At 34.9% G+C, this 17773-nt stretch overlaps 1 protein-coding gene across 2 annotated transcripts in view; it reads right to left on the bottom strand.

The window, feature by feature from the left end:
- EPHA6 (EPH receptor A6) overlaps positions 1-17773 on the bottom strand; it is an 852931-nt gene that overhangs the window by 212658 nt on the left and 622500 nt on the right. For both annotated transcript variants that reach the window (XM_029939169.1, XM_029939170.1), the window contains 2 exons: positions 15529-15602; positions 12724-12849 (listed from right to left, as the gene is read on the bottom strand). In XM_029939169.1, the coding sequence (XP_029795029.1) occupies positions 12724-12849; positions 15529-15602 (200 nt within the window). The remainder of the gene's footprint in view (positions 1-12723; positions 12850-15528; positions 15603-17773) is intronic.

The raw sequence follows: 17773 nt of genomic DNA, 5'->3' as shown, positions 1-17773 counted from the left end.
GGGGGGAAAAGAGGTGGAGGTGATGGTGGAGGGCACTTAAGGGGAAGAGCACTGGGTGTTGTGTGGAAAACAATTTGACAATAAAATATTATGGAAAAAAATAAAGTACTTCATAGTTTGACTTCTAGGGGTAACCATGTAATTTCAACCATCTTTCAGTCTGCTCACTGATCCATCTATTCAATTATTTTAATTTTTCTTTTCTTATCTTAATACAGAAAGAGAAAATATTTTTATTTTCCATTTTTATTAAGATATTTTTCTTTAATTTTTCCTACTATTTTTTTTACTTTTTTGTAAAAATTTTAAATTCTATTTTCCTTCCATCACTTTATTTTATTCTATTTTAGTATATTTATTTTTTCAAATTTTCAAGTGTTTTCCTTTTTTTTGCTTTTCTTATCTTTCTCTTTTTTCTCTAACCTATCAAGCTCCTTTCAACAATCAGACCAAAACATATATAGGATCTAGTATCAATCAATCCTATTTGATTTTTGTTGTGTCTGTTATTTTTAATTTTTTAATTTTAATTTTTTACTTTATCAATTCCTTTTCTTCCTTCAAAATGACAAAGCAAAGGAATTCACTCCAAAAGAAAGAACAAGAAGAAATGATAGTCATGGACTTAATCAACACAGATACAAGAAAGACGTCTGAACCAGTATTTAGAATCACAATAATAAGAGCACTAGCTGGGGTTGAAAACAGATTAGAACCCCTTTGTATGGAGATAAAAGAAGTTAAAGCTAGTCAAGATGAAATAACAATGTTATAACTGAGCTGCAATCTCAAATGGATGCCACAGTGGCAAAGATGGATGAAGCAGAGCAGTGATTCAGCGATATAGAGGACAAACTTATGGGGGAATAATGAAGCAGAAAAAAGATGGAGTCTAAGGCAAAAGGTCACGATTTAAGAATTAGAGAAATCAATGACTCATAAAGAGGAACAACATCAGAATCATAGGAATCCCAGAAGATGAAGAGCAAGAAAAAGGGTTAGGATTATGTAAGCAAACCATAGTGGAAAACTTTCCTAACCTGGGAAGAGACACAGACATCAAAATCCAGGAAGCACAGAGGACTCCCATGAGATTCAACAAAAAGCGATCATAAACAAGGCATACTATAGTCAAGTTCACAAAATATGCAGGCAAGGGAAGAATCATGTAAGCAGCACGGAAAAAAAAAAAGTCCTTAACCTACTTGGGAAACAGATCAGGTTTGCAGTAGACCTATCCACAGAAACTTGGTAGACCAGAAAGGAGTGAGAGGATATATTCAATGTGTTGAATCAGAAAAATATGCAGCCAAGAATTCTTTATCCAGAAAGCCTGACATTCAAAATAGGAGGAGAGATCAAAAGTTTCCCAGACAAACAAAAATCAAAGGAGTTTGTGACCAAAAGGCCAGCACTTTTCTTTGTCAAAAGAAAGCCAAGTAGCCATACTTATAGCAGACAATCTAGACTTTAAAATAAAGATTGTAACAAGAGATGAAGAAGGGCATTATATCACAATTAAGGGGTCTATCCACCAAGAGAACATAACAACTGTAAACATTTATGCTTCAAATGTGGAAAGCACCCAAATACATAAATCAATTAATCACAAACATATAGAGACTCATTGACAATAATATCATAATAGTAGGGGATTTCAACACCCATTTACAGCAATGGATAGATCATCTAAACAAAATCAACATGGAAACAATGGCTTAGAATGACACATTGGACCGGAAGGATTTAACAGATACATTTAGAACATTTCATCCTAAAGCAGCAGAAAACGCATTCTTCTCAAGTACACATAGAGAATTCTACAGAATAGATCACATACTGGGGCACAAATCAGCTCTCAACAAGTATAAAAAGATAGAGATCATACTGTGCATATTTTCAGACCACACACTATGAAACTCAAAATCGACCACAAGAAAAAATGTGGAAAGATAACAAATATTTGGAGACCAAAGACCATTCTACCAAAGAATGAATGGGCTAACCAAGAAGTTCAAGAAGAAATTATAAAGTGCATTGGAGCCAATGAAAATAATAACACCATAGCCCAAAACTTCTAGGATGCAGCAAAGGTGATCATAAGAGGGAAGTATATAGCAATCTAGGCCATCTTAAACAAGGAAAAAACTAAAAGAACAAAAAAACACAAAATAACAACAACAACAACAGAATAGATCAATGAAACCAGAAGCTGCTTCATTGAAAGAATTAACAAAATTTATAAACCCCTAGCTAGTCTGATCAAAAAGAAAAAGGAAAGGAGTCACATAAATAAAATCAAGAATAAAAGAGTAGAGATCAAAGAGGAGAGATCTACAGCAGAAATACAAACAATAATAGGAGAATATTATGAGAAATTATATGCCAATAAAATGGGCACTGTGGAAGAAATGGATGAATTCCTAACAACCAAAACTAAAACAGGAAGAAATAGAAAATTTGAATAGACTCAGAAAGAAATAGAATCAGTAATTAAAAATCTCCCCAAAAAAAGAGTCCAGGGCTAAACAGATTTCCAACTTTTCTATTTAAAGAAGAGTTAACAGCTATTCTCTTGAAGCTGTTCCAAAAAAATAGAAATGGAAGGAAACTTCCAAACTCTTTCGATGAAGCCAGTATCACCTTGATTCCAAAACCAGACCAACCCACTAAAAAGGAGAAATACAGACCAATTTCCCTGATGAACATGGATGCAAAAAATCCTCAATAAGATAGTAGCCAAGTGGATCTGACAATACATTAAAAAAATTATTTACCACGACCAAGTGGGATTTATACCTTGATGCAGGGCTGGTTCAATATTCACAAAAACAATCAATGTGATAACATCACATCAATAAAAGAAAGGACAAGAACCACATGGTCCTTCAAAATGCAGAGAAAACATTTGACAAAATACAGCATCTTTTTTTTGATTAAAACCCTCAAGAAAGTAGGGATAGGAGGATCATACCTCAAGATCAGAAAAATCATATAGGAAAGACCCACCACTAATACCATCCTCAATGGGCAAATATCTTTTTTGAGAGCTTTTCCCCTAAGGTTAGGAACATGACAAAGTGCCCATTCTGGCCACTGTTATTCAACATAGTATTGAAAGTCTTAGCCTCAGCAATCAGACACACAAAGGAATAAAAGACATCCAAGTTGGCAAGGAGGAGGTCAAACTTTCACTCTTACAGATGACATGATACTCTATGTGGAAAACCCAAAAGATTCTATCAAAAAAACTGCTAAAACTGATCCATGAATACAGCAATGCACAGGATATAAAACCAATGCACAAAAATCAGTTGCATTCCTATCTACCAATAATGAAGCAACAGAAAGAGAAATCAAGGAATCGATCCCATTTACAACTGCATCAAGAATCATAGAGTTAGAACAAACAACCCTAAAATTTGTGTGGAACCAGAAAAGACTCTAAATAGCCAAAGCAATCTTGAAAGAGAAAACCAAAGCTGGAGACATCACAATCTCGGACTGCAGGCTGTATTACAAAGCTATCATCATCAAGATAGTACGGTATTGGCACAAAAACAGACACTCAGATCAATAGAACAGAATAGGAGAACCCAAAATGGACCCTCAAATGTATGACTAATTAATCTTTGACAAAGTAGGAAAGAATAGCCAGTGGAATAACTACAGTCTCTTCAGCAATTGGTCCTGGGAAGACTGGACAGTGACATGCAGAAAAATGAACTTGAACCACTTTCTTATACCATACACAAAAATAAACTCAAAATGAATGAAAGAACCAAATGCAAGACAGGAATCCATCAAAATACTAGAGGAGAAAGCAAGCAAAAACCTCTTTGACCTCAGCTGTAGCAACTTCTTACTCAACACATCTTGGATGCAAGGGAAACAATAGCAAAAATGACCTATTGGCATCTCATCAAAATAAAAAGCTTTTACAGTGAAGGAAACAATCAGCAAAACTAAAAGACAACTGATGGAATGGGAGAAGATATTTACAAATGACATATCAGATAAAGAAGACATCCAGATGGCCAACCAACAAATGAAAAAATGCTCAACATCACTCATCATCGGGGAAATACAAATCAAAACCACAATGAGATACCATCTCACACCTGTCAGAATGGCTAACATTAACAATTCAGGCAACAACAGATGTTGGCGAGGATGCAGAGAAAGAAGATCTCTTTTGTACTGCCAGCAGGAACGCAAACTGGTGAAGCCACTCTGGAAAATGATAAGAAGGTTCCTCAAAAAATAAAAATAGAACTGTCCTATGACCCAGCAACTGCACTACTAAGTATCTATCCAAGGGATACAGGTGTGCTGTTTTGAAGGGGCATATGTACCTCAATATTTATAGTAGCACTACCAACAATGGCCAAAGTATAGACACCAAAATGTCCATAGATGGATGAAAGGATAAGGAAGATGTGGTATATGAATACAATGGAATATTACTCAGCAATCAAAAAGAATGAAATCAGCCATTTGCAACTATGTGGATGGAACTACAGGGTATTATGCTAAGTGAAATTAGTCAGAGAAAGACAAATGGCATATGACTTTGCTAATATGAGAAATTTAGGATACAAAACAGATGAACATAAGGAAAGGGAAGCAAAAATAATATAAAAACAGGGTGGGGTACAAAACATAAGAGACTCTTAAATGTGGAGAACAGAGGGTTACTGGATGGGTTATGGGAGGGGGGATGGATGGGCTAAATGGGTAAGGAGCTTCAAGGAGTCTACTCCTGAAATCATTGTTGCACTATATGTTAACTAACTTAGATGTAAATTAAAAACAAAATTAATAAAAAAAAAAAGAAACAAAAAAAAAGCAGGGGCACACTCAGTCAGTTGAACATTTGACTTTTGTTTTTGGCTCAGGTCATGATCCTAGGGTTGTGGGATTGAGTCCCACGTTAGGCTCCATGCTGAGCATGGACACTGCTTAAGATTCTCTCTCTCTCTCTCTCTTTCTCTCTCTCTCTCACTCTGTCCCTCTCTCCAGTTAATGCTTTCCCTCTAAAATAAGAAAAAAAAAGTTTAAAGAAAGAAAAAGAGGAAATAATTTGTTCAATATGCACATAGCTCTTACTGTGCTGATAAAACTTAAACATCATTTTTAATTACTAATTTTCAACTAATTCTGAGAATCATACATATCATTCCAGTTATTATGGCACTGATGATCAAATTCTGTATAGAAAGATATTTATATCAAAAGTATTTTGACAGTAGCATGTAGAGTGCCATTCTTCTTTGCCATTTCAACTGAATATAAAAACTATTTTGAATCTGATAGTCTTGTTTCTGCCCTTTCACCGATTGTCTACTGTATAACAGAACCTCAGTATGTATTATCTCTAAAATTTATACTAATCCTATACAATAGCTGCTATTATTATTATTATTAATCCATTTTATAGGTGAGCAAACCAAATTTCTGAGAGATCACTAAATTGCTGAAGGTTATAGAGTGAATTAACAGTAATACTGTGATTCAAGTCTGGCTGGTTCCAGTCTGTCCTTTTTATTCATACTATAATGTCCAGGGAGAATGGATAAAGCCTATCCTTCATTACATCATTTGATTTAGAATGCTATGAAATTCTTGAGTAAAAGACACAAAAGTCTTGCCAGAGTCTGTTGTTGATCTTATTTTCAATCTAATTGGTTGGGCAAAGGAGGTTCCAAAAATAGAAAAGAAAATTAATCTGACCCCTACCATAAATCCTTTAAATTGACGGACAAGAACAAAATTTACATTTGAGAAGATCATGTCATCCATCATGGAGAAAATAAGCCATAAACACATGTTTCTTCCTGTAAAAAAATGAATTGTGAGACTGAATCTGGAATACTGCCTACATTCCTCTTCTCATGTTGCAAACAAAATACAATATAGCTGTGGAAGAGGAACAAATAATATAGAGGATAAGAGTGTTCCTTTAATTCAACTAAAAAAATAATAGATGCTAGAAAGGCTAATTGGAGGCTGGCAGGAGAATTAGCAGTGGCACAGAATGTGAGCATTTTGCTCTGCACATTAGCAAGTACAACCATGACCTCAAAGGAGATGGCAATAACAGAGCCAAATATTAGGCTGAATAAATCACTGGTCTGTCATTCACTTTTTATATCCTTTTTGTTGTCCTTTTGACTTTCTTTTACCTGCAGATGATTGCTGAGAAACCAACAGTTAAAACCTCCTAGACTATTCTAGGAATAGAAAAAAAAAATGGTGACACCAAGTCAAGAGAAGAGAAGGCAATAGTATATGAATGGCTAGAGATATTATGCATTTCCACTGAGAGTAGGGAAAGAAGGAAGGTCAAATATAAGAGGATGCCTTACGGGCTTAGAGACACAAGAATGATTTTTTCAATGGAATAACATTTCAAAATTATAGATACTCTGAAGGCAAGGTTTTCTTCTAATGGTTTAGGTTCAGTATTGCCCTGAAAAAGGGAGAGCCTTTCAATGACCTTTTCCAGCCCATGATTAAAATTCAGTTTACTAGTTTTCTCATTATCTCTCAAGATATGTGTAAAATATGATTCTATCCTAATCTGACTTAGTTCTTTTAGCTTGGGAATTTCTGTTTTACAGTCCTCTGGCCACAGTATTTCATTTTATGATGCAAAAAGTCAAAGAAGATAGATGATCTTGATAGTCTCCTATGCAACAGAGTTGCTCACTTCATTTAAATGGAAATGTGCATTTTCATGGAAATTCAGGCCTGTATTGATGAACAAAGATAAGCTGCCACTATTAAATAGAATAGTGATATATAAAAAAAGTGTCCTAGAAAACTCATTTAAAAAATAAAATTTACAGTGAAAGGTAAGGAACTTTAAGTATGTACGTGTATAAACTGTGTATATATGTATATATATTTATACGCGCGCGTGTGTGTGTGTGTGTGTGTGTGTGCATATTTAGCCTAGATATTGCATAGGTTTTCTAAGGATTTGTCACATAATATTTAGATAGTTACAAAGTTGAAAATCCCAGAGAAAAAGTTGTGGAAGACAGGTTAATTCCATATGTTTTTGATGAGCATAGTGACTTAATATGAAAAAAAAATTGGCTCAGTGCCTTTTATAAGTAGATATTAGCCATCTAACAAATATTTCTGAGTGAACATGTTAAGAAATGTTACAGGTTAAGTGTAATATAATTTCTCATTTTATTTCATAAAATTTTAATGTAGTTATTTTAGGGTTCATTTTTAACAACTAATTTAAGAAATATATATATTTAAATTTTTAATGTTTTATTTATTTTTGAGAGAGAGGGAGAGAAAGATAGCATGTGCAAGGGAAGGTCGGAGAGAGAGGGAGACAGAATCTGAAGACAGGCTCCAGGCTCTGAGCTGTCAGCAGAGAGCCTGACGCGGGGCTCAAACCCAGGAACCGTGAGATCATGACCTGAGCCAAAGCCAGATGCTCAACTGACTGAGCCACCCAGGCCCCCAAGAAATATTTAATGACTCTACATTGTGTCTCCCAATTAGAAACCTGGAAAGCATTATTTTTTTATTTTAAACAGTAAAGATGCTATTTATTGCACCAATATGAGATTTTCTAAGTTTTCCCTGAGATAGCTCATTTGAATTACATTGATAAGCCAACTGCTCAATGATGCATTACTTATTCTGAATAATTTTATCATTAGTTAAATTAGGGCTTTTAATATTCTAGAAAGACATACTTTCATTTAAGAAAGAGGAGGCAAATTTTAAAAAAGTAAATCCAAGCAATAAATGGCATTTAATTATGCTGGCATTAGAAAAACATTTGTTCTTTTAAAAAATATATATTTTTGGTTTATTTATTTGAGAGAGAGAGAGAGAGAGAGAGAGAGAGAGAGAGAGAGAATGAGTGGAGAAGGAGTAGAAAGAAAGGGAGACACAGAATCCAAAGCAGGCTCCAGGCTCTGAGGTGTCAGCCCAGAGCCAGACATGGGGCTCAAACCCACGAACTATGAGATCATGACCTGAGCTGAAGTCTGACACTTAGCCTACTGAGTAACCCGAGCACCCCCAAATAACATTTGCTCTTTAGAGCAAAACATAAGGAAAATAATTCTAAGACTCACTGGCCAGCAGCAAATAACAGCCTTGCACATAAAAGTCCCTCCCCAACCCCATGAAAAATGCTTAATGATTTGCTCCTTTATTTATTTGAAGTATTACTTTGGCCTCAGAAATAATTTAATCTAAGTTCTGGATTGTTTTTGAGTTTTTATATTCTCAAATTTCTCATATTTATCCATTATTCTCATATTTTGTTATATGATAACAGGCGAGTATCATTTTTGAGCTCTTATACAAAAATAATGTAGTATTTGCAATCTTAAAAGAACACACAAATAATTTTTCCTATCTATAAATTCTCAAACATTTTCATTAATGATAAAATATTAATAATAAAATCTTAATGACTGATTATTTCTAGACTGCGTGTATCTCTATAATTGTTTTTTTTCAGACTTTGGTTTATATGTAGTTTCTTTTCCCCACAAAATACATTTATTCTCTAAATATTCATACAAAAAAAGAAATTTAATATCCTTTCATGGAAATGATTTCCTGATTGTCTTTCAATTAAAATTTTTATTTCAATGAGGTATTAAATATCCTTAAAGATTTTAAAAATTGGGAATGGTTCCTTTTTAAAGCACATTTTGATACCTTTTATGGACATAGTGTTTCGGTTTGAGGAAGAATAAAGTACACTAATAGCATAGATACAATATAACATAGTGGTTAAGAACGGCAGCTTGGAAGTCAGTCAGAGGTCAGTATAAACCCCAGATCTTCTATGACCTAATCTTATAATCTTGAGCAAGTCACTTAATGTTTCTTAACCTCATTCTTCATCTATAAATGAGAATAGTAATACCTGCCTCATGGGGTTATTATGACAATTTTACAAGAAAATATATGAAAAGCACTTAACACAGGGTCAGAACTTGAGTAGGTGCTGAATAAAAAATATGTGTTAATCATCATCATTATCAGAATTAAAGAATCTCCAAAGGGAAGTGGCTTAAAAAAAAAAAAAAACCTAGGGTAAGCATTATCATTACCAAAGGTTAACATTCAATTTCACAAGGGAAATAGCTATTTATGCTAAGGCTTCAACAATAAAACACAGTAAAGGAGACAGCTCAAGATGGTCTGATGCATTCCTTGTGCTGAATGCCAGGTGTTTTTATACATATATATCTCACTTAAGCCTGACAACAACCTCAGAAGGTAGGTAGGTAGGTAGGCCCATTTTGCAGATGAGGAAATTGAAGCTCAGAATTCAGTCCAAATCATGCAACTGTTAAACTGCAGAATGACTACTCAACTCTAATTTGTTTGACTCCACGGCCCTGTTTCAACTTAACTTCCAAATCTGAGTCAAATTTGGGAACTGTTCAAGCTGGATCACTCACCCTTATCCATGCCAGGTCTGAATCGAAAGCATGACCTCATAGGTAGCATAGGCTTTATCAACCCTCAGCTTTTATTTTCTCTTTCATCTACAATCTAATCCATCTAAAGGAACCCAGGAATTCAGAGGCCTAGTAAATACACCTGCTGCCTGCATATAGCCTTAGTCTGCAGGCCCTTCTCTGCCTAGAGCTGGAACATTTCACTGTCCTGGACAGTGCTCAGGACAGCGTTTTTAACTTTCTTCACCAAAAAAAAGTGTCTTCTTGATTTTTCTTCAGCAATGGGTGGTGAATTTAGGTGTCTCCTCTATGGCTCTCTCATTGCTTCAATCAGACCTAAATACCCTTCCCCTGACTATTAAGTCCTTGTCTTTCCTCTCCTAACGCCACTACTCCAACACACCTGTCCACTCAAGTCATTTAATTTACACTTCCAAGGGAAATATCTAATGCACACAGATGATGAGAAAATAGGAGTCTAAGAAACAATCAAATAGGTGGGAAAAAATAAAGTATATGAGATAACCTAAGGAAAGGACTTACAGTAAAGTGTTGGGCAAGTAATCAGTTATGTAATTATGTCAGAGATGTTACATAATTCTATTAATTCTTCTGTAGTTTGACCAAACAATGCTTTTTTCACACTACTGCTGAGGGAAATGTTCACATACTTACTAATTTTTTCCACATCCATAAAGAGTTTTAGGAACATGATGTAATAGGGTTAATTAACAAAGTAGCACTGGCCAGGAATGCACAGGGGAAAGTTATGTTACAACAACTTTGTCTCAGAAAGCATTTTTATTTTTATAACTTTTTTAAAAAAAATAAACAATAAAAAGACACCAAGCATATTGTTTGAAAGTTGAAGCAATCAAATGTGAATAAATATAAAAAGGAGACACTGATGTATAGGATTGACTACCTGGTTTAGACATTTTCTTTGCCAGATGAGAGGAATCCCAACACAACATATTAGAGTTGGACAGAATAGGGGGAATATGATATTCAAGTAGTCTCTTTAACAGTCACTGCTTTAGCAATGTGTCATACTTCTGTTTTTTTAGGATGAAATTTATATTTTGGTTGAAGAAAATCTAAAAAACTAAAAAAAAATTTGTTAACATTTAAAATACTTGATTTTATTTATCAACATGATTTCAGATGCTGCCATTTAATTTATGTACAATGGGCTACAATGGAAAATGCTTCTACTATACCTACGTGAGGACTGAGCACGGCAGTATTAAAAAAATACCACTTTTTCTTGGGGACTTGAGGAAGAAAGCCAATGGTTGGGTGCAATGGAATTATTTAGCTTCTTCTCTTCTCTATTCCTCTGCTGTTAAGTAAATGAATCCCCAAACTAAATTAATATAATGCGATCACTCTTTCAATTATGCCTTTAATGCCCATTGATGTGCTTTATGTTCAGCAGAAGAGAATAGGGAATCTGGTTTCATTCCAGGTTCTTAATCTTTCTGATAAGACAGCTTCTTCAGCTGTAAGCATTAGGATTAAGTGCTTAGGCCCCTTGTGTCAGCTTTCAAAGGGAGAAACAGCCTTGTAGGAGATGAGATGACCCATTGCATACAGGGAGTAAAGTGACATAATGAAGGACTCTCTCCGAATGTCTCTGGAATTCCTGTATAGTGTTAGATTACTGTGTGCCTGGGAAACAGAGTCTGTTTAATGGGACTAGTCATACAGAGTCTTGAGTTTAGAAGGACTATGTCATTTGTTTAATGCTCTGATGTCACTGTCTTGGAGTTCTTAACTTTTTAGCAAAAGACTCTACATTTTCATTCTGCACTGGTCTCTGCAGATTATGCAGCTGGTCCTCTGGTGAAGAAGGGCTTTGGTAAGAGACAAAGGATGATCAGCTGCTTTCTTTGGCTTCTGCAAAGACATGATACCTGGCTGGAATGGTCGTCCTTTGTATGTACTGCTCTCTCAACAGCATTAACAGATACCCAGCATCCAGAGGAGAGCAATACCCTGTTCAGGATCCAGTCTCCCTTCTCATACTTACACTTTCTCCTTCCCTTTCTTAACTCTATGCATGGCTGCCCAGTCAGAGAATATATTTTCAAACTCTCTCTTTGTGCACAGGTAATTAAACTGGACCATTGAGATGTGAATAGAAATGTTTGCAAGTTCTGTGTTATTGCCTTACAAACAAAGCAAAAAACAAAAACAAAAACAAAAACCCAGACTGAACTCTTTCCTTCTCCTTCTCAACAGGCTGGAAGGCAAATGTGTTGGTGTCCCAGCTTTGACCATTCAGAGGAAGATGACAAGCTAAGGAAAGGCAGAGCAAACAGTACAAAGAACTTGGGTCCTTTCAAGACCTCCTGAAGGACTGACTGTTTCTTTGCTAACATGGACTATTCACCTTAGGTCAAGGACTTGAAAGAGGAGTAAATTATGCTGGAGTCTCTTTGTTACAGCAGTTTAGCTTCTGTTCTAAGTAATGTACAGAATAAAGTCTTGGGAACTAATTCACAATACTTTTGTATTTATCTGGAATAGCTGAATAAAATAGTGTTCTGTTTGAACATTCTACATAGGGAAAATCACTAATTAGCATTAAAAAGACATAAAACTATACTGAAGCTAATTTTATCCTCAATGATTTTCAGAACACTTCTGGATCTTGCAGAGCCTCAAGGTCATCAATATGAATACTAATTAATAGTATATATCTTGATGTTGGGCCTGAGTAAATGATTTATTTTGTTTAATTTTTTAATTTAATTTTTTTAAAGAGAGAATGCATGAGCTGGGGAGGGGGATAGAGAGAGAAAGAATCTTAGGCAGATTCCATGCTCAGCATGGAGCCTGACCAGGGCTCAATCCCACAACCCTTTGATCACTATCTGAGCCGAAATCAAGAGTCAAATGTTCAACCAACTGAGCCACCTAGGTGCCCTGGGGCCTGAGTAGATCTATAACAACTTATGAAAAGCTCCTGAAGTTACATCTTCAAAATGAATTCCTGTATGAGTCTAGTTTCATTATAAGTTATCTCCATACTGAAAGAAGACTACAGGAGTTAAAAATACATTTGTGAATTCTCTCATTGCTTAGAAAAGGAATTTAGATGCTTATAGACTTAAAAAACAGCATATAGAAGATAATTTTTCTTCTTTCTTAAAATTTTTCAATGACTAAAACTGCTAAGATTTAAAATATTATGTTGTAAACTAATTACAAAACCATCAAGGAATCAAATCTTCAAAAGTACAGATTTTTTGTTTACCTGCCCCAATGACTCTCTCAATGCGAATTCTTGAGGGATCAATCTCCTTTGCAAATTCATGAACTGCTAGGGATGGGTCTTCATATGTATCTGGATCTATGTAAGTTTTAATTCCTGGGAAGCGTACTGCAACACAAAAAAAAATTGATTTAGTTTAGAAGTATTTTAGTAATTACACATCATCTATATGTTTAAAACAAGGATGACATACTAAAGTAGCATTCTTGTTAGTTACTTAAATTCAACTCTCTTTTGTTTCTGTCCCACTCCTCCTCACCCCCCAATAAAGATTTGAATACTTATAATCAAAATTTGACAATAAACTATTTTAAAAAAATAAAAAAAAATAAAACCAAAAAAATGTATTTACTTGTTAGTGTAAAAATGACCTAGTGGTTTAATAGAAAGTGAGCTGACAGGTTGCAGAAAACACATTTATTTATTATATATCTGTAAAATGTTTAATCAGGCTCACTAATTCACTAATAACCCATACATTTTGTACTTGATCTAGCTCAGAACACAGGGGAAGAAGGCATAAGCCTTTTTCCCAAAACCTTTTCTGTTAAAACAAGCAAGTCAGTTAGTGTCCCTCTTGGACCCCTTGCACAAGGATGATGACTAGGGATGTCTAGAAAACTTGGATGTGTGGTTACTTTTTCATTTGCAACTTCTTTTAGTATCTGAAGAAATCAGACTGCGTGTGGCTATTCCTGTTTTGCTGGTAGCTTTCTGTTTTCCAAAAGATTTCTGGCTCCTGGAGGACAGGAGATTATCTCTTATACATCTTTGTATCTTTCCAAATAGCTTCCGTATGGTTTTACAGGTAATAATCACACAGAAAACCTTTAGTAATATGAATTGGTAGGGATTAAAAGAGTAATGCAAATTCGTGGCATAGTGGATGGATGATACTTGGTTTTGTTGCTTTAGATTTTGAAAGCCATATAATACCCCAAGTTATGTGTTGGCTATGTTTCCTTAGAAACATGCTCTGGCAAGAAGATCTCAAAAGCAAACAAATAAAAGGCAATAAAGTGAATTTAGAGGAGGTGCTGAAATGTCCATTGTTAGCAGAATTGGCTTCATGAGTTCTACGTCTGTGCCTCCTGTCATTACTTTTTGTCTACTGTCTTCTGCTACCAGATGAGCATCCCTGAGAATATCAGTCCTTCCCCAGATATCACCAGCAATGCATTCAAGGTATACTTAGGTCTGACAATGATTCTGAAATACTATGCTCTTCTTGACTTCCAAAGTTTAGATCGGAAGAAAAGAAACAGATAATCTTTACCTCTGCTTCATATTGCAGACATTTTTGTAACTTAATGGAAGTTATGGTTTCAGAATGCATATTCTAAACTCAAATGCAGTGACTACTATTAGATGATTAGTGGTATCTAATTAGATATGTGGTGTTAATATCACCTTTTTTTCCCTTGTAAACACAATATACGTCGATCATCTGGTTACTTAACTTACCTATGGTTTCTTAAAACTCGGTTTGTTATCTTTCTTTTACTTGCTTGGTTGCATTAGGTTATTTTAATTGCTTCTTGCTGGGCCCATTTGGTTTAGTTTATGCTAAACTGATAGTTGGAAAACAAATAATAAATACCTCAGGAGCATCTTTTCTCCTCTGCATTTCAGGACTAAATGCCCTGCAGTGAGTCTTAAGTTTGCTCAGCATATGTCATCTATACAGGTGTTTGGATCCTGGTTTCTGCATCTGTTCACAGCATTTCCAGCTCATCCCAGGGCTGGCCGTGGGTGTCTTAGCTTTCCCTTCTCTGCCAGTGCAGTGGGCCTCAAATGTATTGTAAAAAAGAAAAAGAGAGCAACCAGAGAGACCTTGCTAAAAATGCATATGTCTTGGCCCCACCATGGACCTTCTGAGTCAGAACTTTGGTGAGTGGAGATGCAACACCTAATGCAGATAGTCCTCAGACCACTGAGAAACCCTGTGAGCCTTAGTAATAGCCCTAAACCATCTGTCTAGTTTATAATTTCCTCACTTAAATCCTTTCTGTCTCCTTTGGAAAGTGATATTGATTGAAAAGTCCCTTATTCTTTTGCTCAATCTGAAGTAAAAATGAGTTTAAAGAGTTAAACAACTTGCCTCACATATTATTTCTACACTGCGGTTAATCAGAGAACACCCCTTTCTTGTTAATTCAGCATCTCACGACAGGGAAAACTGTCTTGACAAAGTAGTTTGCCATTTGGAGGTGGAGGTGGAGGTGGGTGCTGGGGAGGAAAGGGTGGCAATTATCAAACCAACTATAGTGGTAATTATAGTTTGCTTGGGAAGAGATTCTACAAATGAATATAACCTTGTAGTCAGCTCAAGGATTTCATACATATTCTAAAAGTTAAAGAGCTGATTTTCCTTTTTAGTGTTAATGAATTGTAAATTGATTTGTTATATGCTTAAATGACAGTCCCTACAGGAAGGAATAAAAGTTCCTTAATATTTCTATGGCTAATGCTCCACTAAATTACACTAACTCACGTTCAGGAGCCATTGTGAGTGGTAAATAACTAGATACAAGCAGTCATCTTGTATTTTTAGCATATTCAGTCTTCATGTTTTCCAGCAAGCACAATTAGGAAAAAAGTACTATCATTTAATGAGAAGCAGGTGCAATTTCCACCAACCAACCTGGAAACCAGATAAAAAGTCTTAATGCTAAAAGGCTGGAAGTACATTTTTTCAGGTTTTCTCAATCATTGGATACAAGTTTAGAATGAACTCCTGAGAGCTGGAGCAATGTAAAATAACGGAAGGTTCATAGCACTACTTACAATGCCCGTTCTGCTGTAAGTGGTTTCTTCTCTTTTCTTCTGACTTCATTTTAGCTTTGATGTACCACTGGCACCTTTGAAAAGGGAAAGCAGAATCTTAGTTTTAGAATTTTGCTGGATGACCACCAAAACCAACTAAAATACCTATCACCAGTGGGCCAAGTTCTTATCACAAAGGCCATGTTTGAGAATATCTTTATAACATGTGAAAATACTCCATACAAGTTTTATACAGATAGATAGATAGATAGATAGATAGATAGATGAGAATTAACCCCAGATAAGAATAAAATACTCTCATGTGGATTGATTGGTTTGAATGATAGGAATCTTAGAGAATATTCTATAATCAGCAATAACCATCACATGCTTCCTTATAGACCTTCTTATAGCTGGAGTTGGTAGAAAGCATTAAATCAAAATGAGAAAATGTTTATGAGTCAGAATCTCAGAAATTTAGACAACTGTCTTCTAGTTTCATTCCTAAAGAACATTTTTTTTTAATGTCAGAAATTTGGTAAAGGTGTATTCTGTTCTCTCGGGATAATCGTACTCTGAGAAAGAGGAGATCTTATCTCACATGACTTCTGCAACATGAATAAATTCTTCAACATTCATGTGATTTGACAATTCATCAAATTTCTAATTCCAAATGGTTAAAAAGACTACATCTGTGGTATATCATCCATTCTTTCAATGTGAATTTATCCTCAAGCTCTATGGCAAATTGAGTATTTATTCAGAAATGTCTTACAGTTTTTATAGAATAATTTCCAATGAATACTCCCCCATAGTGTGCTTAAGGTATACTTCAAAGTGAATTTTTTTTATCTTATGTAATTCAAATAGTCTTCCCCAGTTTGTAGAATATTAGTTTCTAATGTCATTTAAACTGGAAAACATGGAGAGTAAAAGTTGAAAATAATTTAGTACAAATTTTTCTTTACCATTAAATTATCTTTTAAAGATAATTCTGCTTCAGAAATCAAAATAAAGACAACAATTTGAGCCCATCTCTCAAGTTTATTAGGCCAAATTGATTTAGCCTACCATGCTTGTAATATCTTCTTGTAAGCTTCCCATATTTATGTGTTAAGGCAATATTTTCTGATCTTTTAATGAAATGCTTATCCACATGTGTATGTGCTATTTAAATCACTGGTGAAATACTAGGTGAGGAAATAAGGCCTTAACTCATATTGTACAAATGAAAATAACTGTAACTTAGAAATTACATCTGATAGTGCCATATATTGATCTACTATTAAATGAAACATCATTTAAATCAATTTCCAGTATATAGTTAGAGCCTTTTTTTTAAAAAAAATTGAGGATGAAAGTGGCCCTGCTGTTTAAATAAAATCATACTTAAGTACCCCACACTTCTTCAAGAGTACTTTCAAATAAGAAAATAAAAATCTTTTCGAATGAAATTAACCACCATATCTAAATTATCACAGTATAGTTGACATAATTCGTTATTTTGGAGTTAGGATCACTTATAGGTCCCCATCAGACTTTAATAACTGAGTAATCTCTCTGGGCCCCAAACTGATTGCCTTTCAATTATGTGCAACTCCATAATAAATGGAGTTACATTATCAAGGTATCAATGCCCCCAAACTCATAATGCAGGAGCAGCACTTATGTTATAAATGGAAATGAAAACACAGTAAATTCTTCCACTTAACACTTTTCTAATAAGGTTTGCTAAACATATAGCGACACATAAAGTGTTGGCATGTTTTTTTTAACCTAATTAAGTTGTCATTGTGACTTTATATGCACCCAAACTGTATTCTAATCGCTCTTCTTGCAAGAGTATGATCATAAGAATTCTAACCTTTTGTTTTGTTTTGTTTTGTTTTTCAAATGAGCTTAGACCTCCACCAGGATGCGTCAGGTTTTGGCTCTTTGTCAGTTTTTATAACCAGTTCTCTCCTGCTAGTGATTAAGGATTTTGTAGATCATGTTTGGTATTTGTAGGCTATCATACTGAATCGTTTGTTTTCAACCTAATGGTTAGTTGGTTTAGAGACTCCAAGATTTGTTTTCTGCCCACTGGAAAAGATGGTTGTACTAAAGCTGTGATGATGGCAAGGACCTGTCAGAGGTTAGCATGAGGTATAAAGGGAGACAGGAACCGGAGAGTGCTGGGCAATAGCATATGACAATGGCACCCTGGCATGGCCAAACTAGCACTTTTTATTAGGATTAATTTATCAGTATTTCCTGTATTCTTTCA

The sequence above is a fragment of the Suricata suricatta genome, chromosome 5 (assembly GCF_006229205.1).
Source record: "Suricata suricatta isolate VVHF042 chromosome 5, meerkat_22Aug2017_6uvM2_HiC, whole genome shotgun sequence".
In the NCBI taxonomy this organism is placed as follows: Eukaryota; Metazoa; Chordata; class Mammalia; order Carnivora; family Herpestidae; genus Suricata; species Suricata suricatta.
The sequence above is the reverse complement of the archived record's forward strand: the minus strand, read 5'-3'. Positions and strand labels throughout refer to the sequence as shown.